This window comes from Motacilla alba, chromosome 8 (assembly GCF_015832195.1).
Source record: "Motacilla alba alba isolate MOTALB_02 chromosome 8, Motacilla_alba_V1.0_pri, whole genome shotgun sequence".
Lineage (NCBI taxonomy): Eukaryota > Metazoa > Chordata > Aves > Passeriformes > Motacillidae > Motacilla > Motacilla alba.
Genome location: NC_052023.1, coordinates 1,025,613 through 1,052,486, shown reverse-complemented (window position 1 = coordinate 1,052,486; position 26,874 = coordinate 1,025,613). Strand labels below are relative to the sequence as shown.

At 53.4% G+C, this 26,874-nt stretch overlaps 1 protein-coding gene across 1 annotated transcript; it reads right to left on the bottom strand.

Annotated features, from left to right (window-relative positions):
* Positions 1–323: 323 nt before the first annotated feature.
* WLS (Wnt ligand secretion mediator) lies at positions 324–26,874 on the bottom strand. The gene is made up of 12 exons (XM_038144811.1): positions 26,648–26,874; positions 15,376–15,648; positions 9,927–10,051; positions 8,749–8,910; positions 7,866–8,002; positions 7,370–7,538; positions 7,114–7,211; positions 6,538–6,601; positions 6,118–6,261; positions 4,741–4,824; positions 3,099–3,252; positions 324–2,482 (listed from the first exon to the last, which is right to left on the bottom strand). Exons 1-12 carry the CDS (start codon positions 26,751–26,753, stop codon positions 2,373–2,375), a joined length of 1,626 nt encoding a protein of 541 aa, XP_038000739.1. The 5' UTR covers positions 26,754–26,874; the 3' UTR covers positions 324–2,372.

Sequence of the window (26,874 nt, the reverse complement as noted above, 5' to 3'; positions counted from 1 at the left end):
AGCACCTTGAAATACGGCAGCAGATGGAGGGTGATGCCCAAATCAACACTGCAGTGGGGTGATGGCCAGCACACAAAGGTCACAGCACAGCTGTGACAACTCCAGGGCTGGCAAGCAGGGATGGGAAGGAAAACCCTGCAGGGTTGTTCAGCCTGGAGAAGAGAAGGCTCCGGGGAGACCTTAAGAGCCCCCTTTCTGTAATTAAAGGGGCTCCAGGAGAGCTGGAGAGGGATTATGGATGAGGGTCTGGAAGGACAGGACAAGGGGGAATGGCTTCCCACTGCCAGAGGAGATTGGAGATGAGGAGAAATTCCAACGACAAATCCACAATATTGTATATTTTATTTAAATTAACAAAACTACATGTTTTCCAGGTTGCTTAAAGCATTCTGTAAAAACTGAACTCAACCTAAACAAAAAAAAAAAGGATATATTTTAATAAGACCCAGGGACTACTTCCGAGACATATGAGTTGGGCTGAGGAATGAAGAAATAAAAAAACCCACACACGCACGCACACGCGCCCCGTAAACAAATTGTTAGTGTTTGACACAGAATTTGGTTTGAAAGCTGCAGCTCCCCGTTCCTGGGGAGCCTTTACAAAACGCAATGCTATAGTCTAAGCTGGAAAAGAACCCACGGACACAGCTATGGGAACAACATAAATATCACGTAAGAACCCGGGGGAAAAGGGATGGTAAAGTTGCAAAGTCGAGTGTTCAGCTGGGAACGTTCCGGGGTTACAGGGATGTGCGTCGATTTAATTCACTTCTAATGGAGTAGCTACTACAGTAGGAACACTGCTTGGACCTGCTTTGCCTCCGGGGCAGGGGAAGCTGGGCATCCCGGGGAGGGCAAACACAACAAACAGAATTGCTTTAAGAAAATCCAGTAGGAGCTGCAATGAATGCACAGGGAGCAGGCCTTTGGCAGCGGGGTCTGCCCGGTGTGACACATCCTGACTGGAGGTGCCCCATGTGATGGTGCCCAGCAATCAAACCCATGCAAGGGGATCTTGTGGTGCCACCCTCTCCTTTTTTCCTAGTGTTGAGCTTTAATAAATGGATGAGGGTAAATGAATGAATTCTGGGGTGGGGATTGTTATGGTACCGGGAATTGTGACGGTACCTGGGCTGACAGGAATGAGCTTCCCCTCTCTGCCTCCCCTCTAATGCTTCAGCAGCACACAGCAGCAGCAGATTCTTATCAGGTAGGGCCGGAACTGGGGGCGAGTTACACGTACCAGCAGTTAACACAGACGTTTCTCCCCATGAGTGAACTCTCACGAGGCTCTCTGGGCGCTCCAGGCCATGGAAGGTGTGCCCTGAGCAGCGCAGACCATTCCCCACCGTTCACTCCTCTGAACTGGGCCCAGCAGGGTTCAGCTCAAGCCTCCACCCCGGATCAGTTCCCACTCCCCTGTCTTTGCCAAAGGCCTCCCAGCACGGGGCTGAGCGAGCCCGGCGCCCGCGTCTGCTCTGGGAAAGCAAAGATCCACATTAGTGCGTGACCAGCGGATCCTTTCAAGTCCGATAATCCCTGGAAGAATCCAGCTCTGCTCCAGCCTGGCAGCGCACAGAGCGAGGCTGCCCAGCTCCCAGGGATGCACTGTAACAAAAGGGGAAGGTGGAGGAAGCCACAAAAGCACGGGAAGCCAAAGGGACTGAGAACAGGGAGGAGCTGGCTGTGGGATCAGCCAGCTGGGAACTCGGGTCAGGAGTGCTCTGTTCTCCTGCAACTCAGCTCAGCACGCAGGCTGGCCATTCCCTGTATCCAGCAAACAGCTGAAAAACCTGCTGAGAAAGCAGTCGCTGCTTCTACTAAAGCCTGACTAACAGCCTACTCCTCTCCCAGCTGTGCTTCATCCAGCCACGGAGGGTGCCCCAAAGACTCAGACAAGGGTCAGTACAGTACAGTACAGTGGTGGAATTAAATGTTTTTACAACAAGGCTCTCCCCCGCAACCAACACCTTGCGTAAGTTGCACACAGGAGCAAACCCAGAGCACGGAGCGTGTGCTCCTGCCTGAGCTCCCTGCAGCAGCTTTATGCACCAGCACACCCAGCAAACTCAAACCAGCCCCACGGCAGCTCTGCCCCGGCCCCACGTCCCGACCTGCGACTTTGCAACCTCAGTGCCCTTCCAGCAGGGTTTTACGTGCCCGAGTGTAACACAATATACACAGCCCTCCCCCCAGGAATAACTACACCATAGTAAAGAGTTACAAATGTTCTGCTCGCTGTCGCTGCCCTGTGAACGCACCAGGGACGGGGTGCTCGAGGAGCGGATGCGGCCGGAGGGCTCTCCAGCCAGAGGGACTCGCGTGTCCTCTGCTCCCCACGCCAGGCCGGTCCCTGCTGAGGCACCTCCGTGTCACTCCTGAGCCTCCTTCCGAGCCAGCTTGTACACCTCCGTGGGCCCGTCCACGTGGGTGATGGTGGTGGTGAGCTGCAGCTCCTCCCCGCTGTTCACCCCCAGGTCACCTGAGAAACAAAGGTGTTCCATCAGTGCGGTCTCACAATAAAATACGGGACTATTCCAAAGGAAAAGGTCCACTTTAGTCCCTCCAGCCGCTCAGCTGCCTAAGCCACGCACCAGTGACTTTCCTATAAATTATTTTATTTACAGTTGTTTAAATGGAAGCACGAGAAACACATTGAGGGGCCATAGCATGTCCAGAGAAGGGAACGGAGCTGGGGAAGGGGCTGGAGCCCCAGGAGAGGCTGAGGGAGCTGGGAAGGGGCTCAGCCTGGAGCAAAGGAGGCTCAGGCAGAACCATCTGGCTCTGCACAGCTCCTGACAGGAGGGTCTATTTTCTCCGCTCCTCATTCCTCCATCTGAGCTACGCAGTTCCATCTGGGCAATGCTAAAAGGCACAAAAACCACCCCGAAGGCTCCAGCCAGCCTTGGCTAAAAGTCAAACCTGTCCAACCCAGCCATTAATTCAAATGCCTGCTTGGAAGCCCAAACCATCATTTGCAAAACTTTTCAAGGCGCTGAGCGTGCACTTGGGCCAAAAAAAAAAAGGCACAGAAGGCACCCCCTACTTTGTAGCTCTCTGTCCCCACGAGAGCCCTCAGGTCATTTGGGGACACTTACCATTGGACTGGTCTTCGCCGTAGTTCTTGTGGGATGGCGCGTACAGGAACATGAGGGCGAACACGTAGAGATTCCACATTCCGTAGATGCCGGTGAAGAAGGCGCTGTTCACCTGGATCGTGATGTCCCCCCACTTCCAGTGGCCTTCTGTCACCTGTCCAGGGAAAACAGACAAGGACAGGCCATCAGGAAGAGCAAACTCCGTCCAGACGCAGCCTTGGAGTGCATCAGTAAGAACAGCATCAATTGGACAAGATGGAGGAAATGGAGTGTAACAGGTTCAGCGAGGCAGAAGTCAGGCTGGGATTCTCCTCTTCAGACTCAGCCTGCAGGGACAAAATGCTCCTGACAAAGTGATTCCCTCAGGACTTCTTCAGCTCTGATGTCTCATTTACTGTGACCGAGCCGCTGCGCTCGGCGATACCCCTGCCACGAGCATGTGCTCAGCACAGATTGGCACACAAAGGGCACTACCTGGGGACACCGCTGACATCCCAAACATCCACCTGCTAAAAATAGACCTTTTATAGCAGGAAAACCAGCGTGAATAATGGGGGAATTGATGTGCTGAGCACGGCTGGCTGAGGAGGGGCCAGGCTGACAGCACCAACCTGCCACACGCTGAGGGCTGTCAACATCCATGAAAATATCATCAATATTAATATTCCTTGAAGAAACACAGACTGCTCAGGCTGCAATGTTGCTTTCTGTTAAAGAACAACATAAAGGCCAAGAAGAAAACTACAGTAGCTTAAAAAGAGAGCCACGGAGATGCTCTGAGGGCTGGAGCTTCTCTGCCATGGAGCCAGGCTGGGGGAGCTGGGGGTGCTCACCTGGAGAGGAGAAGGATCCAGGCAGAGCTCAGAGCCCCTGGCAGGGCCTGGAGGGGCTCCAGGAGAGCTGCAGAGGGACTGGGGACAAGGCCTGCAGGGACAGGACACAAGGAATGGCTCCCACTGCCAGAGGGCAGGGTGGGATGGGAGATTGGGAATTAGGAATTGTTCCTGGCAGGGTGGGCAGGCCCTGGCACAGGTGCCCAGAGCAGCTGGGGCTGCCCCTGGATCCTTGGCAGTGCCCAAGTCCAGGCTGGACTCTGGGGCTGGAGCAGCCTGGGACAGTGGAAGGTGTCCCTGCCCATGAGATGGGCTTTAAGGTCCCTTCCAGCCCAAGCCAGTCTGTGACTCCATGACTCAAGCAGTGATAAAAGCTCATTCGTACAGAGGTGACATCGGAGCTCAGGACAAACAGGTACAGCTACTGCTGGGCACAGCAGGGCTGCAGTCAGCCCAGGGAAGGTTGCATGCTGTCACATCTCCGTGGGCACACAAAGCCAGCCGAGTGTTTCAGCGTGAGCAGAACATTTTCCTCTCTCTGAGCTCTCAGAAATGACGAAAGCCCCTTGGCCGATTTCCGCACGGCGCGGCCCCAACGCTCCCCGGGAGCCGAGGGCCTCTGTGCCAGCTCCAGCCTCAGCAACTGCATGGCAGAGCTTCAAATAAACCAAAACAACTTCTTCAAAAGCAGCTTGTTATCAAACGTGCTCAGAACAGGCCGGTCCTGTCTGACCAGCCACGAGCGGCGTCGGGAGCGGCTGGGAAGCGGCGGCTGAGGCTCTCTCGGGGAGCCCAGAGCCACCCCTCACCTGGCTCACGATGAAGAAGATGACGGTCATGGCTGCGCAGGCCAGGGTGATGAGCATCAGGAACTTGAACCTAAAAATCAGCCCCTGTTGAGAGAGAAATGTCACCGGTCACATTAACGGAATCCACAAAACCCATTTTTGGTTTTAGGATAGACAAGACACGAGGATAAAAAATAAAAAATAAAACAAGGGTCCAACCCACGAAACCCCAAAGCAAAACAACCTCCACCCACTCCCGTGCCGTGCTCAGCACAGCCCATATCCTCTGCTCCCCACACGTCTGCGCTCCTGCCGGAAGCTCCGCGCGGGGTGGGCCCGTCTGGACAGCGCTGCCTTTCCATGACATTTGCCCGCTGACTGATTGAGCAGCAGTTAATTAAGAGGAAGAGGTGGCACGCCGGGCTGCAGGGGGGACGGCCCGACAGCTCGCGGCTCTTGTAAAACAAACACGTGGTGGGGTCGGTGCCCCGGCGTGGGCTCGGGGTCTCACCACACTCATCCTCACCCCCAGCCCGGCTGGGAGGGAGCTGCAGCGATTCCAACGTCTGGAAAACCCGGCTGGCTAGCACGGAACGGAGATTCCGAGACGAACTCCTTGGCTGGCAATCCCACTGCCCACCGCCCCTGCTTTCACTGGTTCTACATTTTTACTTACAAATTCTTTTGGTTTCGGGTGAGTGCGTGGGTTTTTTTAACCTGGTTCTGGAATTTAGGTGGAAATGTCAGTGTCTGCGTAATTACCCTGCCACACCACGACAACAAAGGACTATTAATTTAACTCTTCCACACCAGATCTGTGCTCCCCAGATGCTTGGGTGTGGAGTGTGGCAGCAGCAGCTCTGCACCACAAGCTGAACCCCTGTGCCTCCTGCTAGAGGGAAAAACACTCAGTATCCGCTTCAAATTCTTTCAAGCCCAATTTTCTAATTTTTGACGTGCATTCCTGATGGGTGATAATGACTTGTTTAAAGAAGAAGTGACCATAATTTAACAGGACGACTTTGGGGATAAATATCTGCACCCCTGTAGAAGCAGGTTAAGCACTGAGAGTGAGCTCCTCGGGTTTGGCAGCAGGCAAATCAGGTAGGACAGAAAAACATATAAAATCATGGGCTAAAAATGGGGATAATGGGGGAATGTGCTGTGCTTTGACCCTCCAGCAACTTCGTAAGGAAACGATGACCCCAAAAATCCAAATTTATACCGTGAAAAAACAGACTGTCTTAGTAAAACCTCCCATTAAACACAAAAATTAATATTTGTGGAGGAGAAATGGAAGTATGAGGAGATTATGGATAAAGAGGGTCTCAGAACAGACTCTGAGGTCCAAAATGTCTTTTAAAAACAAGGAATCTGTGCCCCAAGGAGGAGCCTTACCTCGTAGTGAAGGCGGCGAGCCTTGCTCATGGCAGGGAGGCTCGACTGCTTCCCACTGATGTTTCTGAACACTTGGAAGACCATGAAACACAGGAAAAGAAAATAGAGGCATAGGCAGATCCCTGCGACTATAATAAAGGCCATCTGTGCACAGGAAGTTAAGGGAAAATGGTACAAACTAACAGGAAATCCTAGAAAATATTACCCATATCCTAGAAAGCATTACCTAGGGAAAATGGTACAAACTAACAGGAAAACCTAGAAAACACTTTCTAGGTGATTCCCATATTCAGCTCCCCAGTGATCTCCTGCAGTGCCTGAGCCAGCCCCTGCCCCCCAAAAGCAGGGAGTTTGCCCACACCTCCCACGGACCTGGCAGGAGGGAGCACCTCCCTCTCCCACGAAGCAGGGGAAGGATACAGCCAGCTCCGTGCCCACCTCGGTGGTCCAGATGCTGTAGAAGGGGTTCTTGAGCTGCACTCCCCTGCAGAGAGGAGAGAAAACAGCAACTGTCAGAGGGCTCAGAGGGCCCCTTGCCCACTCTGCAGCCTGGGAATCACAGAATCAGGGAACATCCTGATTGGAAGGACCCACAGGAATCACTGATCCAGCTCCTGCCCTGCACAGACACCCCAACCATCCCACCCTGTGGCTGAGAGCACTGTCCCAGTCCTCCTGGAGCTCTGGCAGCCTCGGGGCCATGCCCATTCCCTGGGGATCTGTGCAGTGCCCAGCACCCTCTGGGGGAAGAACCTTTCCCCAAGGTTCTGCAAGGGAAAAGCCAGCTGTGCTGCTTTGCCACGTGGGAGAGGAGAAGGTGAGGTGGGACGTGTTTCCACGGCCAGCACACTTGGGAGCACTCCAGGAGCCTCCCCTGGCTCTGGGAGATGGGGCTGCGCACCCAGCCATGGGTTGAACGGCTGGTCCCTGCTGCAGGAGGTGGCCGGCAGCCCCTGCTCCGGGATGGCCGGGCCTGGGCGGTGCAGCTGCACCCACCTCTCACACATGTCGAAGATGAAGAGGCAGAAGGAGCCCACGGCGATGGGTCCGACCTGCTTCCAGTAGCCCGAGAGCCGATTCCGCTCGTTCTGGTCCTGGGCGCCAGGCGGGGAGGAGGAGAAAAAGGAAAAGCAAGTTAGCCTGAAATCCCCTCAGCTGGGCCAAGTCCCCCCAGCATCATTTCCAGCCAGCAGCTGCCAGGTTTTCCCGGAAGCAGGGCTGGAAACCACCTTCCCACGGGTGTGGCACCCACCATCATGTGCTCCCCACAGAAGATGATCCAAAACGAGAGCAGCATGGCATAGAAGATGCCCTGTCGAATGTCTCCGAAGAGCAGCATCCAAGTCCAGTCAAATCCGATGGAAAACCACTCCACGGGGATGTTAATGAACGTCATGGAAATTCCCAGAGCAAAGATGACCCTAGAGAGGCACAAACACCACCTCTGTCCAGTGTGTGAGGGAAGGACAGAGCCCCAAAAGCCAAAGCTGTGTGTGGAGAGCAACAGAAGGAAATCCAGCACTTTTTGGGAAGTGTCACCTCCTGCCCCCAAACCCCCTAGGACTGAGCTCCTCAGAGCAGCTCCTTTTACTCCAGGGGAAAGAAAAGAGAAGCTGTGGAGGTCTCCAGCTCCCAGGGTGCCTAGGTGGAGGGAGGGGATGGAGAAGAGACAATTTCTATCTCCCAACCATGGGCTGTGCCTGGGAGCAATGACCACCTCCCCTGGACCACCACGGGCCCCTACTCACTTCTCCAGCAGGACGGGGGCGCGTGTCATCAGCGTGATCCTCCTCCAGTACCACACCATGATGATCAGAATGCTGGGTGTCAGGAAGGTCTTCATGGCAAACCACACCTTGGTGAAGCCTCCGTTTTGATGGATGCCCTGAGGAAAACCAGGGTACAGGGTTTGATACCGTCACCCTGTGCTTCCCCTCACGGAGTGTCAGGAGAGGCACACACGTGGGAATGCATCCCAACGATGGTTTGGCCAATGATGGACAGAGAACGGGGGCCCACTGAGCCCCCAGGCCACCTGGGCAGGTTCCAGAAGACCTGAGAACAAACGCCAGCAGACACATCGTCCATGGCGAGGGAGAGAGGGAATTCTGACACAGCATGGAAAAAGCTGGCAGAATCACTCCCAGACAAGTAACGAGAGCCTCGTGCAGCCAAGTCAGCCCTGGTGGGAAGAGCATTGGCTCATTAACGTGTTTCTCCAGCCACGCGTCCTCCCACCGCTGTCTGCAGCCGCCGCAGCCGCGGTGGGAGGGCTCCAGCTGGGAAAAGCATCCCTGCTCACCCAGCCTCGAGGGCGGGCAGAGCAAGGATCACCGACAGCCTTCCCACACATGGCCACAGCCAACTCCAGGGCAGAGCAGGCCCCCTCTGAACCCTCCTGTTCCTCCTCAGCTCCTGTCCGTAAGGAGGACTCTGCATCCCAGGCAGACTGCGGTGGGACGCAGAGGACACGGGGAGCTCAGAGCCTTGGGAAGAGGAGGAGGCCCTAAGGAGGGCTCCTAGAAGAGCAGGGCATTCCCAGGGAGGAGGACAGTTCCCCTGGAGGCAGGGGAGCTGGGGCAGGAGCTGCAGCAGCCCGGGCACAGATGCCGGGAGGCAGAGGAGGCTCACCACGAGGCGGATGTCCTTGATCTCGCCGATGCCCACGTTGATGCCCTTCCTGTCGTTGACGGGCAGGCGGATGTTGATGAGGTAGTACTTGTGTGCCACGCTGCCGATCTCCATGAAGGGCAGGAAGTCGCAGTCGTAGTGACGGCCCTCGGACTCCACCGTCTGCAAAGGCAGGAGCAGAACCACGGCCCTCAGCCCCGGCAGCAGCACCGCGCAGAGCCCTCCACTGGGAGCACTGGGAGCACCCAGAGCCTGTGTGTGAGACAGGGCCTGGGGATGTCGGGACTTAGGACACCCCTCTGGCTGCCCTGGATGGCCCGAGCCCCGGGCAGGGGGCTCTGAGACCCTGGCTTGAAGCCAAAGACACGTCAGGTTTTGATCCTAGCCCATGGAGCAAATGACCAACTCTGTATGAAGAATTAAAGGTCACAAAAGTTTAAGTAGCACAATAGTAGCTGTCACAGGGTGAAAAATGGAATTTTGGGGATTTTAGAATGGAGGTTTGAAGTCCCAAGACAGAGGAATCAGGGCATGCCCTGTCCTTTTTTATTCTTCCCAGCCTCCATGGTTTGGGTGATGCTGGCACTTTCAGATTGGTTCAGAGTAGAAGCTGACTGTCTGACACAGGTGATGGGTGTTGGAACAGAACTGTAAATATGGCACACGTAGCTTTTGTATAAAGGACAGCAGCAGCCCCGTGGGAGGGCAGCGTGCCTCGGACTGGCCTGCTGAACAGATCTCGGCAGGCCAGACAGAAAATGTTTTAGATAAGAAATAATAACGTTGAGAACCAGCACTGAAGAACTCTGACTCTTCCTTTGACCATGGGGATCACTCTGACAGCAGAGAACCCGAGAGAGGGACACCTCTCCTCACGTTTTGGGTTGTTTGGGATCACTGAGTAGGTAAGGTTTGACCTCAAACGGGTTCACATTTCAGGCTTTAATGGGAGCCTTCCAAGATGAACCCTGTACAGCTCCCTAGCAGGAGGTGGGGGCCAGAGGGGAATTTGCTTTGTCTCTCAGGTAAAAAGTGACAGGACAAGAGAAAACGGTCTCAGGTCGTGCCAGGGGAGGTTTAGGTTGGATATTGGGGAAAATTTTTTCATGGAAAGGGCGATTCTGTGGTTCTGTGGTTTCCCACTCATCCCCACCCCCAGTGTCATTCCCATTCCTTACTTTTGGAGAGCCAAAGGTGCACTTCAGCTTCCTGATCTCTATGGCATGTGCTATTTCCTCCCAGTCATCGAACATGTCGTCACGATAGGCCAGCGACACATCCAGGGTGATCTCTGCGTTTTCCTCTGCAACAGCAAGGAGACAGGAGGCTCAGAAGGTTCCCAGAGTGATTAAAAAACATGACACAAAGCTCCTTTATGAAGATAATTAACGAACTGAAGCTGTGCTATGATGGCCTAGCTGGGAAAAAACTCAGGACCAGCCACACACAGCAGCACTGATGTTTTCTATGAGTCTTGTTTAGGTTCAGTTGTTCTACAGAAGGGTTTTGGAGCTCTCCCTTCCTCACCTACAGAACATTTTAGAGCCCTCCCTTGCTCCTCCACACCTGCCCTGACTTGTCCCTGCCTCTGCAGATGGCCCAGCTTGCACACCAGCGACACATGGAGCTCATGGCCTGGCAAGGTCACACATCCCTGTGGCACCAGCAGCTTGTCCCCTCCTGGACGTGTGCACAGTGACAGTCTGGGATACAGCTGCTGGGAAAGGTGCTCCTGGCAGGACACTGCCAGGGGGTCCTCGCTGCCAGGAGGGAGCAAGGCTGGATCAGGCTCGTGCAGGCTGGAACAGGCTCACTGAGGAGCCATAGCTGAGCGAGTTTGTGCACTGGAGCAGCAGCTGAGGCTGCCAAGGAGCATCAACACGTTTAAAAACTTGAGGCAAGTCTGTACCAGCTCCACCAGCTGGAAAATCCTCCTGTTTACCAGGCACAGATCCCAGGGAAGGCTCTGAATGAGGAACATGCTCCACAATGAGCATGTGCATGTTACAGCCCAGCCTCCTTTTGTAGGGCACCAAACTCTGACAGCCACAGCTGCTGGAAAAGCTCCAGAACCATCCACCTTGGAGAAGCACTGGGAGATGGCTCCAGAACCATCCGCCGTGGAGAAGCACTGGGAGATGGCTCCAGAACCATCTGCCATGGAGAAGCACTGGGAGATGGCTCCAGAACCACCCACCTTGGAGAAGCACTGGGAGAGGAAACTCGTGGAGAAGCACTGGGAGATGGCTCCAGAACCATCTGCCATGGAGAAGCACTGGGAGATGGCTCCAGAACCACCCACCTTGGAGAAGCACTGGGAGATGGCTCCAGAACCATCCACCTTGGAGAAGCACTGGGAGATGGCTCCAGAACCATCCACCTTGGAGAAGCACTGGGAGATGGCTCCAGAACCATCCACAGTGGAGAAGCACTGGGAGATGGCTCCAGAACCATCTGCCATGGAGAAGCATTGGGAGATGGCTCCAGAGCCCATCTTTTCAGCTATATTTTTGTTGGGAATACGTGGTGGCACACTCATCCCACCGGATGGGAAGGGGCGTGGATGGGACCTGTGGTTGGCAGTTCTATTTTTACGCCCTTTGGAGGTGGCTGGGTTGTGCATCTGATGTGGACGCTTCAGGATTTTTCAGAGCATTTTCTGGTGCACGTGATCTGCGCCATCCAGATCCACATGCAGTCCCTTTCCAGAGCTGCCAGGAGTTGGGTTTCCATGAAACACGAATTTGCCATCTCAGATCCGCTGTTTAGGAGACCAGCAAAACAGATAAATGGGAACATAAGGTTGAACTTGGCCCGGCTAAAAAGAACCATGAACTCCATTTCAGAAGCCATAAAACCAACTGGAATGCTTGGGACTAAATCCAAGAAAAACAGCTTTCAGTATTTCATCTTTGCAGTCCAAATGTTGCTGCTGCCATGGAGTATGAAAACCAGAAGGCAGAAGATGAACTGCTGCGTGCCTTTCCAGGCCAATGGATTAGAGGCTCCCTCTGGAATTCCATCAGTCTCTCTGCTGGGGTGACACCTCCCCTTGGAAATGAGTTTTGTGCAAAGACCCTTCAGGGCTGTCAACATAAAATACAGATATATCCATATATCCTTATATTTCAGCACAGCAGACTGATGGCAGAGCTGTGTTAGTGGTTGGACTCCATCTTAGAGGTCTTTTCCAACCCAAATGATTCCATGAGAATCCTACGCCAGCCTTCCATCAGCAACTCCCATTGTCCCTGAGGAACAAATGAGGACAGTGACAGAGAACCAAATCTTACAAAGATTCGTGCCTTATTCCCATTAATCAGATGGTGAATAGACAATTTTCTGGGGAAGGGAGGGTGTCCTTTTCCTGCACAGCATTAATCTGAGAGGGAGCAGGATCAGATTTATCAGGGATAAATCTTTCCCTGGCAGGGTGGGCAGGCCCTGGCACAGGGTGCCCAGAGCAGCTGGGGCTGCCCCTGGATCCCTGGCAGTGCCCAAGGCCAGGCTGGAGCACCTGGGACAGTGGGAGGTGTCCCTGCCATGGCAGGGGTGGCACTGGATGGGCTCTGAGGTCCTTCCTACCCAAAAGAGGACAAGACACCCTCCTGGAGGTTTCCCAGCCCTGAGCTCTGTGACCCTCCCAGTGAGGGACTCCCTGCTCCTGCTCCAAACACCACCAGTGTCATTTTTCCCACTGGCATTTTACTGCCCAGGAGCTTTTCCATGAATCACTTTATAGGACAATACTTGCCCAGGATATCTTCACTCACATTACAATGGCCTAAAAATAGTGGAGTTGTTTCAGGAGGGGGCTCTGTGCCAGCTGCACACTAACACAGCTGGCTGGGGAAAAGCCTATGGCAGGCAAGCAGAAATGCTGGAATTATTTCCATTACACTTCCATGCTTCACCAGCTCCCTAAAATTACAAAACCTACCAAAAAGCCCAAGGCTGGATGAATTAGAAAAGGAGGCTGCAGCACTCTGCCCTCTCACTGTACACAGTTGCTTTCCAGCTGCACAGAAACTCCATCTCCTTCCTCCAGCCCCCTCCTTTCCCAGTTCTGGGAAGGGGTTTTAATAATTGAGTGCACAATGCATCAAGAAAGGAAAGGGACAGCACAGAAATAGCCTCTTCCTCAGAGGAACAGCCTGAGTCTCTCCCAGCTTTCTGGGAAGGACAAACACAGGGAAGCAGCTCAGCTTCTAAACATGTACATTCTGAAAAATCTGTGTTTCAAAACCACTGGAAGTCCAGAGGGAGTTGCCGAGGTGCAGGTGTTAGGGCTGGTTGCTCCTCTGAAAGGTGAGATCCCACAGGGTATTCCAGAGGCTCAGCCCCTGCCAGGCTCTCTCAGGGCACCTTACCAGGGCTGCCCTTCCCCTCTGTCCCAGAAAAACCCTTTCTGGCTGGATGAGGAGAGCTGACAGGTCCTGGAAGAGAGCTGACACAGGACTGACTGCAGCTCTCTGTGGATGAGGAGTCAGCCATGAGTCACCAACAATTCCCAACAGGCACAGCCCAGCTGCCCCTGCCCCAGGAGGGTTTTGGCACCCAGCACCCTGAACAAACCAAATGCAGGTTTACTCTGTGCCTTGGCCTTGCTTAGGAATTGCAGGGGAAGAGGACAACCTAGGGCCTTGGAGGAAAAAAGCAGGAGACAGTTTGAAGTTGCTCAGAAACCTCCCTGGTGAAGGCCAAGGGGAGCTGGCAGAGCCCAGGACCCTGCACAGCACCTTCAGACCCTGCAGTGGAGCTACAGGAGCCAGGAGAGCAGCATGTGCCCCGGGCAGCAGCTTCTCCAGGAGGATCAATCCTGTGCAGCTCCCAGCAGTGCTGCTTTCCTGGATGATCTGAGGCAGCTCCAAGACAGTTTGCAGGACAGTGACCAGAGGCTTCAGCAGCTGTGGTGCCTTCCAGGAGTGGCCCTGGCTTGGCACCAGCCCCCGCTGGCATCGGCCACAGCAGGAGGAGGCCTGGAGGGCTCAGAGCCCCAGAGAGAAGAAACTTGAATTGCTGCTTTAAAGGAAGAGCTGAGGTTATTTCACATCCTTATTGCTGTCCCTTTCGAAGAGCTGATCCCAACCACCTGATCAAAGAGGCCCTTTCATTTAACAGCAGGGGACAGACACACCAGTGCAATTAATTCAGCTTAACAAGTCTTCTGTTTATTTCTGTAAGAGCTGTTACAACACAATCTAGCAAGCAAGAAAGGTGTTACTTGCTCCTGAGATTCTACACTTAATTTACACCTGCCTTCAGCTTGGTGTCCACACAAAGTGTTGGACAATCCCCAGAGCTCCTTGTTATTACCCAGGGGGTGGCCCTGGATGAGCTGTTCTGCTCTGAGATCTCAAAACAAGCCTCCCACCCGTGCAGGACTCAGTCACTGAAGGGCACAAAGCCGAAGCAAAGGCTCTGCTCCTGCAGCAGAAATGCTGCCAGAGGCTGGATTAGCATTCCAGCAGCCTGCTCCAAGGGCTCAGCCAGCTCCTGACTGCAGCACGGTGGTTCAGCTTGAAAATCCTCGGAATAAAGAGCTGTTTCCCTAATGCAATCATCTGTCCAAGTGGAAGGAGGTGAGGCCTTCGTAGAAGCACAAAGCTGCTCTCTCTGTATTTCAGAGATAATTACAGGGATAAGAACACAAGTGAAAGCTTTCTGCAATCTCATTTCTAACTTATCTTAACAATAATGCATTAAATCATCCCTGCAAGTGCTGAAGGTTGGATGGGCTTGGAGCAGCCTGGGATAGTAGAAGGTGTCCCTGCCCATAGCAATGGGTGAGACTGGAGCTCTGAGGTCCTTCCCAACCCAAACCGGTCTGGGATTTTGGGATAAATAGCTGGAGGAACAGTTCCACACTGAGCAGGAGGGGGTCAAGGACACAAAGATGGCTGAAAAAGCTCCTAACCCCAACCAACTCCCTGAACTGATTCCACCCCACGGATCCCTGAGCATGGAGCCAGCCCCAGAGCCAGGCTGGAGCTCCACACACCCAGCCCAACCAGCCTGGAAAGCAAATTGTTTATTCACTGTAGCTTTCAGTTAGAGAGGGATTTTCCCCAAACACTTTAAAACATGCAAACACATGGACAACTTCCCTTCCAGGGAGGGCCAGAGCAGTCTTGCCCTTGCTGCTCTCAACATCATTTTGCAGGTTTTAGTGCAGGACTGTTTTTGAGTTGGGGGGAAATTGTGTGTTTTGTGTGTGTCAGGGAGGGTGTTGTATATTTACTTAGTAAAGTTTCAAACTGAAAGAGGGGAAATTAAAGCTAGATATTGGGAAGGAATTCCTGGCTGTGAGGGTGGGCAGGCCCTGGCACAGGGTGCCCAGAGCAGCTGGGGCTGCCCCTGGATTCCTGGCAGTGCCCAGGGCCAGGCTGGAGCAGCCTGGGACAGTGGGAGGTGTCCCTGCCATGGTAGGGGTGGCACTGGATGGGCTTTGAGGTCCCTCCCAACTCAAACCGTTCCAGGATCACCAATTCCCAGATTCAGGAAGTGCTCCAGCACCACCTCACTGTGTGGCACCAACGCAACTCACGGCACGAGGTAAAAACCCCATTAGGGTAGGCACTCTGGGAAATAAGAGCCAGGCAGCAGCTCCCTCTGCCAGTCACTTACTGAGGTCGTTGTCCATCTTGAAGGCGATGTCCAGCTGCATGATGAAGAGCATGAACTGGAACCAGGGGCTCATCTCCTTGCTGGGCAGCGGGATGTGCACGGCGAACACGATGTCGTTGGCCTCGATCTGCCGGCTCACGGCCTCGTCGAAGTCCTTCAGCTTCTTGCAGTGGTTGGGTCCCCAGGGCATCAGCCACTTGGTTTTGTGGTGGTTCTTCCTCACGTCAATGCACTTCACGGACATGTAGGGAACAGCTGTCGTGGGGCTGGGAGCTGGCAATGCAAGAGAACCACACTTGTAGCATCTGATACAGCGGCTTCCCCACCAAAACTCACAGCTCCCCGCTCGACTCTTTGAAGGCAATTTAAAACAAATGCACCCAGTGCTGCTCCTTCACAGCTCTTTGATCTCACAGTCAAGTAATTAAGTTTATTACATCCACAGATGTATTACTGACTTTGTAGTGGGATCAAATTAGGATTAATTGAAGAGCTGGGATCTGCTGGTTCAGTCTCGGATACCTCGGTCACACAAAATCAGCCTGATTTACTGAAATCTTTTCCTGGGCTCACTCAAGCAAATCCACACAGAAAGCCTGTGCCCAGAGAAACCTGGATGGATAAACTAATCCCAAACCTCGTAGTCCTGCATGGCAGGGCAGGATTTACCAAAGGGATTTGCACCATGCAAGGCCACACATCTCCTCGGGCAGGAAGATCTTCCTCCAGGACAGTGAGTGGCATGGGAAGTGAGACTCTGCAGAAGGTGATTTTCATGTTGTCTCCATCCTCATTCTGATCATGCATGACTTCCCTAACAGATCACAGCCCTCCTCAAAACTCCAGCAGCAATAACACCACCCTACAAACTCCCAGCATTCCAAGGAGGAAAACAACCCCAGAGTGAGCTTCACCCTCCCAGCCAGGGCTGCTGGCTGCCCCCAGCCCCGCACTGCTACACCCAGATGATTCAGCCCTGGCTCCCTTGTAATTTGGGCACAGCAGGATCATGCCAGCAGCTCTGGAGCCGTTTGGGATGGCAGCCAGGAGCCCTGTGGAGCACCTTGCCCAGCGCGCCACCTCGGCACAGAGTGACATCCACACGGCTTCCCACGGGCAGGGAGCGGTGACTCAACGCCAGGCGGGAGGAAGTTACTCAAAAGCCAAATGTTTATGAAATGCATTTTTTCCATTTTTTCACAGCACTGAGTTTCTTCCAGCTCCAAAGGCACAGGGATGCCGGGATAAGGGTGGGCTCCAGGGGACTGGCGTGAGAGGTGGGTTAATGCTTGGACTCGCTGACCTTAGAGGGCTTTTCCCACTGAAAGGATTCAGGAGTGCTCCCAGAGGGATCACAGCTCCTGGGATGCATTGCTGCACTGCTGCATCCCAAACCCTTGCTGCACCTGGGAATCACACAACACCCAGACATTAAAGCAACCCCAAACCCAAACAAGTTCTTGACACCAGAATCAGGACATATCCTGAATTGGAAGGGACTCACAAGGATCACTGATCCAACCCCTGGCCCTGCAGAGACACCCCAAATCCCACCCTGGGCATCCCTGGCAGCGCTGCCCAAACCCTCCTGGAGCTGCTCTGGCAGCCTCGGGGCCGTGCCCGTTCCTGGGGATCTGGGCAGTGCCCAGCACTCTCTAGGGCAAAAACCTTTCACAATATCCACGCTAAATACTGCCTCGAGAAACAGCAAAGTAGAATAAAACCAAGCACTCAACAAACAAACACAAATGAAGCCGCAAGTCCAGGGTTACAGAACTCTCATGACGTGCCCATAGTGCATAGAACACTGCAATAAATGTTGATTCCTCCGCCGTGCCTCGATGCAGAGCCCAGTAACCACGGCTAGAACTGCAGCTGGAAGGGAATATCAGGAATATTGCTGTGAAGTAAGCCAGGCATTTCAGCCGAGCTCTCTGAGCTCTTTAACTCTGACACATTCTGGGTGATTTCGAAGGCATTTCTGAATTAAGAGACAGCGTTCCCTCTACAGAGAAGCCGAACGTTTCTTGCTTTGATGCAACTCATTATAGCCATAAATACATGTTTTCATCACTGCCTGATTATGATTTTAAACACTTGGCACGCTCCCTGCAGCCTCCCCTCTGCCAAAGTTACAGCTTTGAGGAGCATGAGACAATTACTATACATATTCCTCGTCGGGAATCGCGCACCAAACAAACGTCGGCACTTGGCTTCCATTACTGATCTGGCTCCTGGCCCATTCAATCCAAGCGAGCGCCGAACCAAGTGGAAAAAAAAAGCTTTGTGGAGCTGCAGCCAACTCAGCCAAGAGCATTACAAAGTGCTATGCAAAACAAAGCTCGCACCCAGGGATTTGGGCTGCGCTGCGGTGCCAAGGGCTGCCCCGGCCCCTCTGCCCCCGGCCCGGGGGGTGCAGCAGCCCCACGGATCCCAGGATCTCTGTCAGCCTGGAAATAATTGAGTGATTGAGCGGCTCTGTGTGCACAGCACCGTGCTTCAGCCTCGTGCTGCTTGCTGCCACGAGAGCTGCAGGAATGCAGGTACCACTGGAAGAGGAGAGCAGAGCTTCCAGAGGAAGGCTTGGCAGGAGCCGGGGCAGTGCAGCTTTCCGGGAGCCGGCTCAGCCCGGAGCCCCCCGGAGGCAGCGGCCCCCGGGGCTGGACACCAGCAGTGCCAAGTGCCAAAAGCCATGGGCAGAAGGTGCTGGAGCTGCCAGCACTGCCACAGGATCACAGACTGAAACAGACCTTAAAGTTTGTCTCATTCCAAAGCCCTGCCATGGCAGGGACACCTTCCACTGTCCCAGGCTGCTCCAAGCCCCAGTGTCCCGCATGGCCTTGGGCACTGCCAGGGATCCAGGACCTGCCCACCCTCCCAGGGAACAATTCCTAATTCCCAATATCTATTTACCTAAATTTCCCCTAGATTTCTGCCTCTGCATCTCCTACAGCTGGGCCTCCAAAGGTGCCCAGCTCACTGCAGAAATCCCAAATTACAGGGGCAGAGCAGATCGTGCTGCTCCCTGCAATGGTTTTAACAGCAAATACTTGGAAAGCTGGACACCTTCACCAGTGTGGCCACCACTGCCCAGGGAGGGCTTCCCATGGACTGCCAGGGCCGCCTCAGCTGTGTCTCACTGACTGAAACAACACCTGCACAGAATTTCATCCTTTCTGTTCAGCCAGGAGGTCAGGGCAGGGTGCTCAGGGCCTGATCCCACCAAGGACAGCAGAAAACAAGGGCCAAGGGGCTTCCTTCAGGAGCTAGCCCCCAAAGAAAGAAAACCACACCGCTTCTCTGGTTTTAGACTTAAATCTGGGTAAAAAAAAAAATTACTGAGACAAGTGAGCTCAATTTTGTAGCATTTTTTGGAGGGTATATTATGTACACCTAGGTTTGGGCAAGAGCCACCAACACTCCGTATTTTAACTTCAATAAACTAGCAGATCTTCAAAAAGCTCCTGTGATGAAGCCTCAAACACCTCCTTCCTCCTGCCCTCAAGTTCCAGGACTTCCAGCCCGTCTCAGCTCCCCAGCTGCCCTCACCTTGGGAATCACATCCTGCACTTTCTCATCCCAGCACCTCCAGCGCTCCCATTAACCACCGACCCTTGCTCCAGCACCATAAACAAGCCCTTTGGAAACTCTCAATTGCATTGTGTCCACACTGATTAAAGGCTGAATCCCCCTGACCTCGGGGGGATTTAACTTCTCCCGGCACCGGGAGCATTCTGCTTTTCTACTCAATTACCCCCTTCGGAGCCAGCCAGCACTTCCCAGCGAGCACACACAAAGGGCTTCTGCTTCATTACCCTAAGCGACTGCAGGGTAGGAATAAACAAGCTAATTTATCACGGACAGACCCAGCTTTTCCAACTGGAACAGCCAGAACCTGCCTAACACCGTACATGCACTCAGGATTTTAAATATCTATTTATTGCAGCATGATTTTTTCTGCCCCCCTGTTTCCTGACCTCGATGGCACCAGTTTAATAAATTTGAGTGACACAGAGACTTTTAATTACTATTTCTTCGATGGTTCTTATTTCACAAAGCTTTCTGGAGCATTGCAGCAGCTTTTATATGCAGAATAATTGTATATTTAAATAACCCCACTGCCTACTGGAAGCCCACTCCCCTTGGGAAAGGTTTATTTGACTTCACGTTTTTTCCAGACCAAAATCCTTTAAAGCCCTGGGGCACCAATTCCGTCCTGATTTGCAGTGGGAGTTTCCAGATATCCTGTTGCAGCTGAACACCCATTTTTCTGTTGTTTCAGAGACATTTTATCAGTACTACAGGTTTCTCCTTTTTTTCAGACCACAAAAATGAACCTGTCCAAACCATCAAACCCAAGCTTGCTGGAGCAGATCAGAAACTTTGTGGCTGCCCCTGGATCCCTGGAACAGGCACGGGCTTGGAGCAGCCTGGGATAGCCATGGCAGGGGTGGGATAAAATGGGATTCAAGCTCCATCCAGCCCAAACCATCCTGGGATTCTGTGGCTCCACAATCCAGTAACAGATTGCTGGGTACTCTGATGTCCCAGGGGTTGTGTTTTTCCTCAAGGTTTGTTCTCCAGTGCTACTTTTGCAGCTTTGCTACCAGCAAAGCCTCTTCAGAGCAGCACGAACTGAAGGTTTTTTCCTAATAAATCAGTTCCCAAGGAGCTGCAGGAGCAGCTTTGCCCACACCCCCCAGAACTGAGGGAGCAGGGGATTCCCAGCTCCCTGATAAGCAGCCAAAGGGCTCCTGGGGAACAGAGATAAGGAATTATTCCCCCAGCCCCAGGCAAGTCACAAAGCAGGGAAATCTGATGAGGCACAACTTGCTGGGAGAACCGAATGAATGATCTCCATGATTCACATCCATATTCAACAGCAGCAACGAATACAAATGAGGCGAGCACGAGTTGAGCTCACTAAATTCAGAAATGGATATTCAAACATATTTAAAAGAAGAAAAAGAAAAAAAAGGCAAGACATTTACTAATTGCCACAGAGAGCCTGATCTTCTTCCAAGTCAGTTTTCAAGTGGGATGAGATGCATTTCCTGCAACTCCCAGCCAAGGTATGAAATCCCTGCACACAGATCCCAAGGAGCAGGAAGAGCTGTTGTTCTCCAGCAGCTTTTCTCCTGAGCTGACACTCCCCAAGATAAGATACCTTGGAAACTGCCCTGCTCAGATATGTGAGGAATTTCATCTCCATGTGAATGGGCCGAGCCAGGCCCTTCCCCACTGGACACCTTGAGCCTTCAAAGGCTTTCCCAGGCTATCAGGAACTTCAAAGGCCACAAGTGTTATTTACCAAGGAAAAGGCTTCCTGTGTGGAGGTTTTCCCTCTCAAAGGGCAGGGAGGCAGCAGGAGCACTGCTTGGGAAGTGCTCAGGTCACATTTAAATCAACAGAGGGGGAGCAGCAGGAGGAGTGACCTTGTCACCTGAGCTCTCCCAGGTTTGGGTTTGGAAGCGATGCAGCTGTGAAAAGAGAAAAACCCAGCACTGCCGAGGATTCCCAGCTCCTCAGGCCCAGCACTGCCATTCCTGCCTGGGAACTCTCCGTTTCGGGCACTTTTGCCCATTCAGCTACAGTTACAGCTCTTCAAAAGAGGAATTGAGCAGACCTAAACTAAACAGACATGACCTTTCGTGTCTGCTTTCTCCTGGGCTCCCAGCGCCTCTGCCAAGGCTGCAGCACTGCAGGAATGTGTCTATACACAGGATCCATTGGCATTCACGGCCACGGAGCACCGACCAGCTCCTGGAGAGGCCCTGCATGAAAGGAAGTCAGGCACACAAAAATGTTCTTTATCCCCAGCCTGAAACACTCTTTCCTATCCATACCTTGGAAATCCGAGCGCTTTCCCTGTCAAAAGATCAGCTCAGCCTGAGGAAGGTAATGAAATCCCAGGAAAGAAAATGAAATCCTGGAAACTGAGGGCTCAGGAGCCAAATCAGACATTTAGATAATGAGCTGGGATTGTGGAGAGCTGCTCAGCCATGGCCACACATGACTCATTATCTCTCCGGGCCAGACACACAAGGAAGTTTGAGCTCCTCCAGTCACAACAATTCTGTTTTTTCCAGCCTAAGCCAGGGAAGGGAGCAGTGAACCTGCACCTCCTTAATCCATCTCCTCAGCCCAGAGGACTCATGTGCTAAATAAATCCCTCCACTTTTCCAATCAGTTAAATTTGTACAGTGTACGGGTGGGCACTGGACTGGCAGCACTTCCCTGGGTGTGAGCCTGCTCCGGGTTTGCCTGGACCACAGAGAGTTCTGCATTCCCTGTGCTGGTTTGAACCAAGGATCTGTGATTTGGGATAAAGCATCCTTGGAGTCACAGAAGTTCAAGTTGGAAGGGATTTTTGAAGAACTCATATAAAATAAATCATTGAAAATTCCCTGAAAAAAGTTTTTGAAGCTGGGATGTTGCTGCACAGAGAATGTGGTTTTTTTTTTTTTCTTTTTATATAAATATAAAATAACTATATATATATATAAATTCCAGGATTAAAAGGCAACTAGAAAGGGACACCAACAGCTTCCTACAGAGAAAGACAATTTGTAATCAGAAGCTTTTATTTCAGAACAACCAAGAGGCATTGAACCCACATAAATCCAGATTCTGCACACACAACTTCCACCCTGGCAGCTGCCAGGAGGACTCCAGTGTGTCCCAGCTCAGCTTTGGCCTGGAGCAGTTGTGGTGACCTCCACTGGAACATCCCAGCCAAAATTCCCAGCATCAGGCACAGCCAGGTGGAAGCTGCAGCTGGTCCAACTGTGGAATCATGGAATTGTTTAGGCTGGAAAAGCCCTTTTAGGCCAGGAATTGAACTGTTCCCAGCACTGCCAAGGCCACCCCAGTCCCATGTCCCCAAGTGCCACATGCACAGGGCATTGAAACCCTTCCAGGGATGGGGACTCAGCCCTGCCCTGGGCAGCTGTGCCAGGGCTGGAGAACCTTTCCAGGAGGAATATTCCCAATATCCACCCTGAGCTGCCCTGGCCCAGCCTGGGCCATTCCCTCTGCTCCTGTCCCTGTTCCCTGGAGCACAGCCCGACCCCCCGGCTGTCCCCTCCTGGCAGGAGCTGTGCAGAGCCACAAGGGCCCCCTGAGCCTCCTTTGCTCCAGGCTGAGCCCCTTCCCAGCTCCCTCGGGGATTCTCCAGACCCTCTCCTAGCCCTTTTCCCTTCCCTGGACATGTCCAGCCCCTCGGGGTCTCTCTTGTCCTGAGAGACCCAACGCTGCCCCAGGACTGGAGGGGCAAGGTTTGCCCTCATGGCTTGTCCAGGGCTGTCACAAGCCTGGTGGCATCCCAGGACAGCCACACTGGATCCAGGGAAGGCAGAGCAGGCAGGGGCTCCTGGGAATGCTGGCGTGCCTGTAAATTATCATCAGCCCCATTCCTCACAAACGATAACAGAAACCATTCCTGGTGGTCCCATTCTCCTGTAATCCACACATGCCATCATTTACAGCAGGATAGTGGAGACAAGGCTGCATTAGGATTAATTTTGTGGAGCATGTTCTGTCTCCCACTGCTGCATCCCAACTGAACACATCACACACAGCCCAGAAGCGTGACCTTTAAACAAGATGTTTTCCACGAAGAGAGCAGACACCAGGAATCCTGTGGGGTTTCAAGTAGTGACAGCCCCACTTTCTGGAGCCAACAGTTCATTACCAAAGCACAGCAAAGGAACAGCCCAATAAAATTCTCTTTTGGGGTGTTTGCTCCCTTTTGAGTTTTGCAATCTCCCTCCACGCACGGGGACTCCACCACTGCCCTGGAGAGCCTGCAGCAGGGCTGGACAACCTTTTCCATGAAGAAATTTTCCCAAATATCCAACCTAAAGCTCCTCTGGCACAGCTTGAGGCTGTTTGCCCTCATCCTGCCCCTTGTTCCCTGGGAGCAGAGCCTGACCCCCACCTGGCTGCACGTTCCTGCCAGGGAGTTGTTGGCACAGGAGCTTCCTCCTGCCACAGGAATTTCTGCCGTCCGCGTGCATCTTGTGCTTTGCCAACAGACAGCTCCGAGCAAATCCCACCTGAGAGCTGATAAGGTTCCTGCTGCTAAATAAAAGAGCTGTTGGAAATGTGCAAGTCGCATTAAAACTCTGGCACCACACACTGACTGCCCGAAACCGAGCTGGGATCCAGCAGTGGCAGAAACCCCCTGATGTGAGGAAAACCAGCTTTGTGGTGGTTGTATCAGGTACCAACGTGCTGCATTTGGGTATTTTGGACTGGCACGAGGGATCTGTTAAAATAGAGCACTTAGTCATTGTTTTGAAACATGACCTAAGTGCCTGCGAGGGGAAAGGCTGGCTGGGCTGAGCAGCCCTGTCCCACTCGTGTACGTATTTTGGGTTGTCTAGACCTGGGCACACCAAAATAACCGGATTTTGGTGTCTGTTGGGTGCGCTGGATCAAACCAGAGCGGGGCCACTGTGTCAGCGCCACCTCTGCCGCCAGCCCACCTGGTGTCACCCCTGGGAGCAGCTCTGGGGTGGCACTGGCAGCTCTCCTGGCACGGCCCCGATCCCTTCGGAACGCCGGCCACCGACCCGCCGGTCACCACGAGGAATCTCCTTGGGGGAAACACCCCAGGCTTGGGAATCACTCAAGGGGTCAGGCCCAACCCCTGGATCAGATTTTCCAGGGATACAGGGAGCCCAGAACAAGGCAGGATCTTGGGAAGAGCTGCTCAGCCTCCCAGGCCGTGTGCCACCCTGCCAGATGTTGGGGACCACACCTAGGTTACACATGGAACTGAGTGTTTCGCAAGCACCAGATATCCCTGGATTTGCAGCTCCCAGGAGGCTGGCTGGGAGCTGCTGGCTCAGGGATGAGCCTCTAAACTCCTTAAATGCATCAGAAGGGGTAAAAGCTGCAGAGGAAAGAACAGTTTGCATGATTGATTAGAGCAGTTTGATCTGAGCGAAGATCAAAGTGGGGACTGCCAGGAATTAAAGAACTTTTGGGGCAGCACCCCCTAGGACTTGGCCACAGATAGAAGATGCATTTACTCCAGCAGGATGGAGTGACTGAGCTTGTGCAGGAATTCCAGCAGGATGGAGGGACTGAGCCCGTGCAGGGCATTGAACTCAGCCCCAAATCCCTGTCCCTGCTGGCCCCAGCCCATCCAACCTGTCCAAGCAGCTTCCAGCCCCACCTGGGAGACCCATTCTGGATGGGAGGGCCCAAGGTGGATGCCCAGCAGCAGCACCAGCCAATAAAGCAGGGCATAAACCAGCTGGAAAACTGAACTAACATAATTTGAGTTCTTAGATCTCTGAATCTCTTCAAAATTGAGCAGAAACATTTGTCTTTTCCCTGTAAAGCCAACCATAAACATCTGTTTGTCACATCTGTCCTCAGATGCCAGCACAAACAAAGCTTCCTGAGCCACACCAGCCTTTGGAAAAAGCAACTATTTCAATTTAGCAGCAAGAAACTGCTAGAAAAACCCTTTTAAGATGAAGTCTGGCTTCTCTGCACAGCACAGGCCAAGACATTTTATCTCGGGAATCAGCAGTGGGTTCAGTAACCTGCTCTTGAACCAGCTCTTAAAGAGAAAAAAAAAAAAAAAAAAGAAGGAAAAAAGCTAATGCTGATAAACTCCATGTGGTTTCAGGCCTGCAAGAGCAGGAAAAATGAGTTTTAGTCAATATGTGCCAGCAACTCCCTTGTGACAGAGGTGAGGAAGTAAGAGAATGAGGGAAACTAAAGTTTTCCAAAATTATGTTTAGTGGAATTTTATGGTTATTAGAGGCTGATAATTCAAGGCCACGAAGGCAAAGCACTGACGGGACGAGGAGCAGAGTCTGCTTCCTGAGGAACGGCCGGAGCTATTCCCCCAATCCCTCTCAAACAGGGAGAACAGCCCGACTTTATCGTCCCAAGGAAGCGCAACAAAGTTTCGGAGGGAATCTGCCCCCGATTCTCGCTGCAAAGCCGCAGAGCCCCGCAGGGATGCTGCCCGGGAGGAAGGGCTGGGCCCGGGGAGCCGGCCCTGCCCCAGGCAGCGGGGGATGCCCCGCGGGGCCGGACAGACCCTCCCGGACAGAACGGCACCATTGCCACCCTGGAAATGGCCACAGCAGCCACATCCACGCGCCCATCATTCCAAGGAGCCGGCGCACAACTCAGCTGCTTTCTAGTAAAAAAAAAAAAAAAAAAAAAAAAAAAAAAATTTACAAAGCTCCCAGGACTGCCCCAAACTCGCTCGCCTCCATCTTCCCCTTCCATCCCCCAGGGAAAACTCTCCTCGCCGCAGGGCTGTGTCCCAGTTCCTGCCTTTGGGAATGCTCAGGGACAAACACAATCTGGGCTTTGGAGTGCCCGGTGCGCGGCTGGGGACCCCAGAGCCGAGGGGAGCCGGGGATGAAATCCCTCCCTGGGCAGCCACGAGGGTTTCCACGGGCAGGAACAAACCCAGGCCGAGCCCACGCGGGTTTGAGCTTCTCCTGGGAGGCGAGCGGGAATGGGGGAAGCTCCTGCAGCAGGAGCGGGAGGTGGAACGGAGTGGGCTCCTCTGGGAAGAGGATCGGGAGGTTGGAAGGAGGGGACCCGTCCTGACAGAGGTCGGGAGGTGGGAGGGAGGAGAAGGGACCCCTCCTGGAACGGGGTCGGGAGGGAGTGGGGGGATCCCCGCAGAAACGAGCCCGGACAAAGCGCGAGTCCCAAAAAAACCCCGGAGTCGGGACCCCCCCTCCCACCAGTCATTCCCCTTTTTCTTTTCTTTTTTTTCTTTTCCCCTAGATTTTTAAAATAATTTTTTGTTGTTGTTGTTGTTCGTTCCCGTTCTGGCAAGGGGGGAGGTTTCCTCCCGCGGCCGATTCGGAGGCCGAGGCACGGGGAGGTGCAGCGCCAAGAAGGGAGGAAAAATCCTTTTAAAAAAATAAATTATTATTATTTTCTAAGCCAACTTTGAAACGCGAAGCTCCCTGCGCGTTCCGTCGCCATACTGAAGCTTTCCCACTTCCCTCTTTCTTTAAGTCCAGGCTGAAACCAGGCCAAAAAAAAAAAAAAAAAAAAAAAAAAAAAAGAGAAAGCAACACAAAAACTTTTCCTTGGCCGGCTCCCCCCGCAGCAGCCGCGGGACGGGCACAAAGGGCCCGGAGCCGGGATCGCTGGGCTACAAAAGCGGATAATGAGATCATGGGAGCGAGTCAGCGATACTGTAACCAGCACTAAACAAGCGGGCAGCGGCGGCAGGAGGAGGAGGAGGAGGAGGAAGGCAGCGGCCCCCGGCACTCACCGATGAGCCCTCCCACCAGGAAGGCGATGACTTGGAGCACGAGCAGGATGCCCCCGACGATGCAGAGCTTGCGGGTGCTCATGTTCTCGATGATGGCCCCGGCCATGCTGGCGGGGCTGTGCGGGCCGGGGCGCTGCGGACGGAGCGGGGGCCGCGGGCAGCGGGCGGGCCCCGCTCGCCGCCCCAGCCGTGATTGTGCCGCTCCCGCCGCCCGCGGCCGCTTTAAC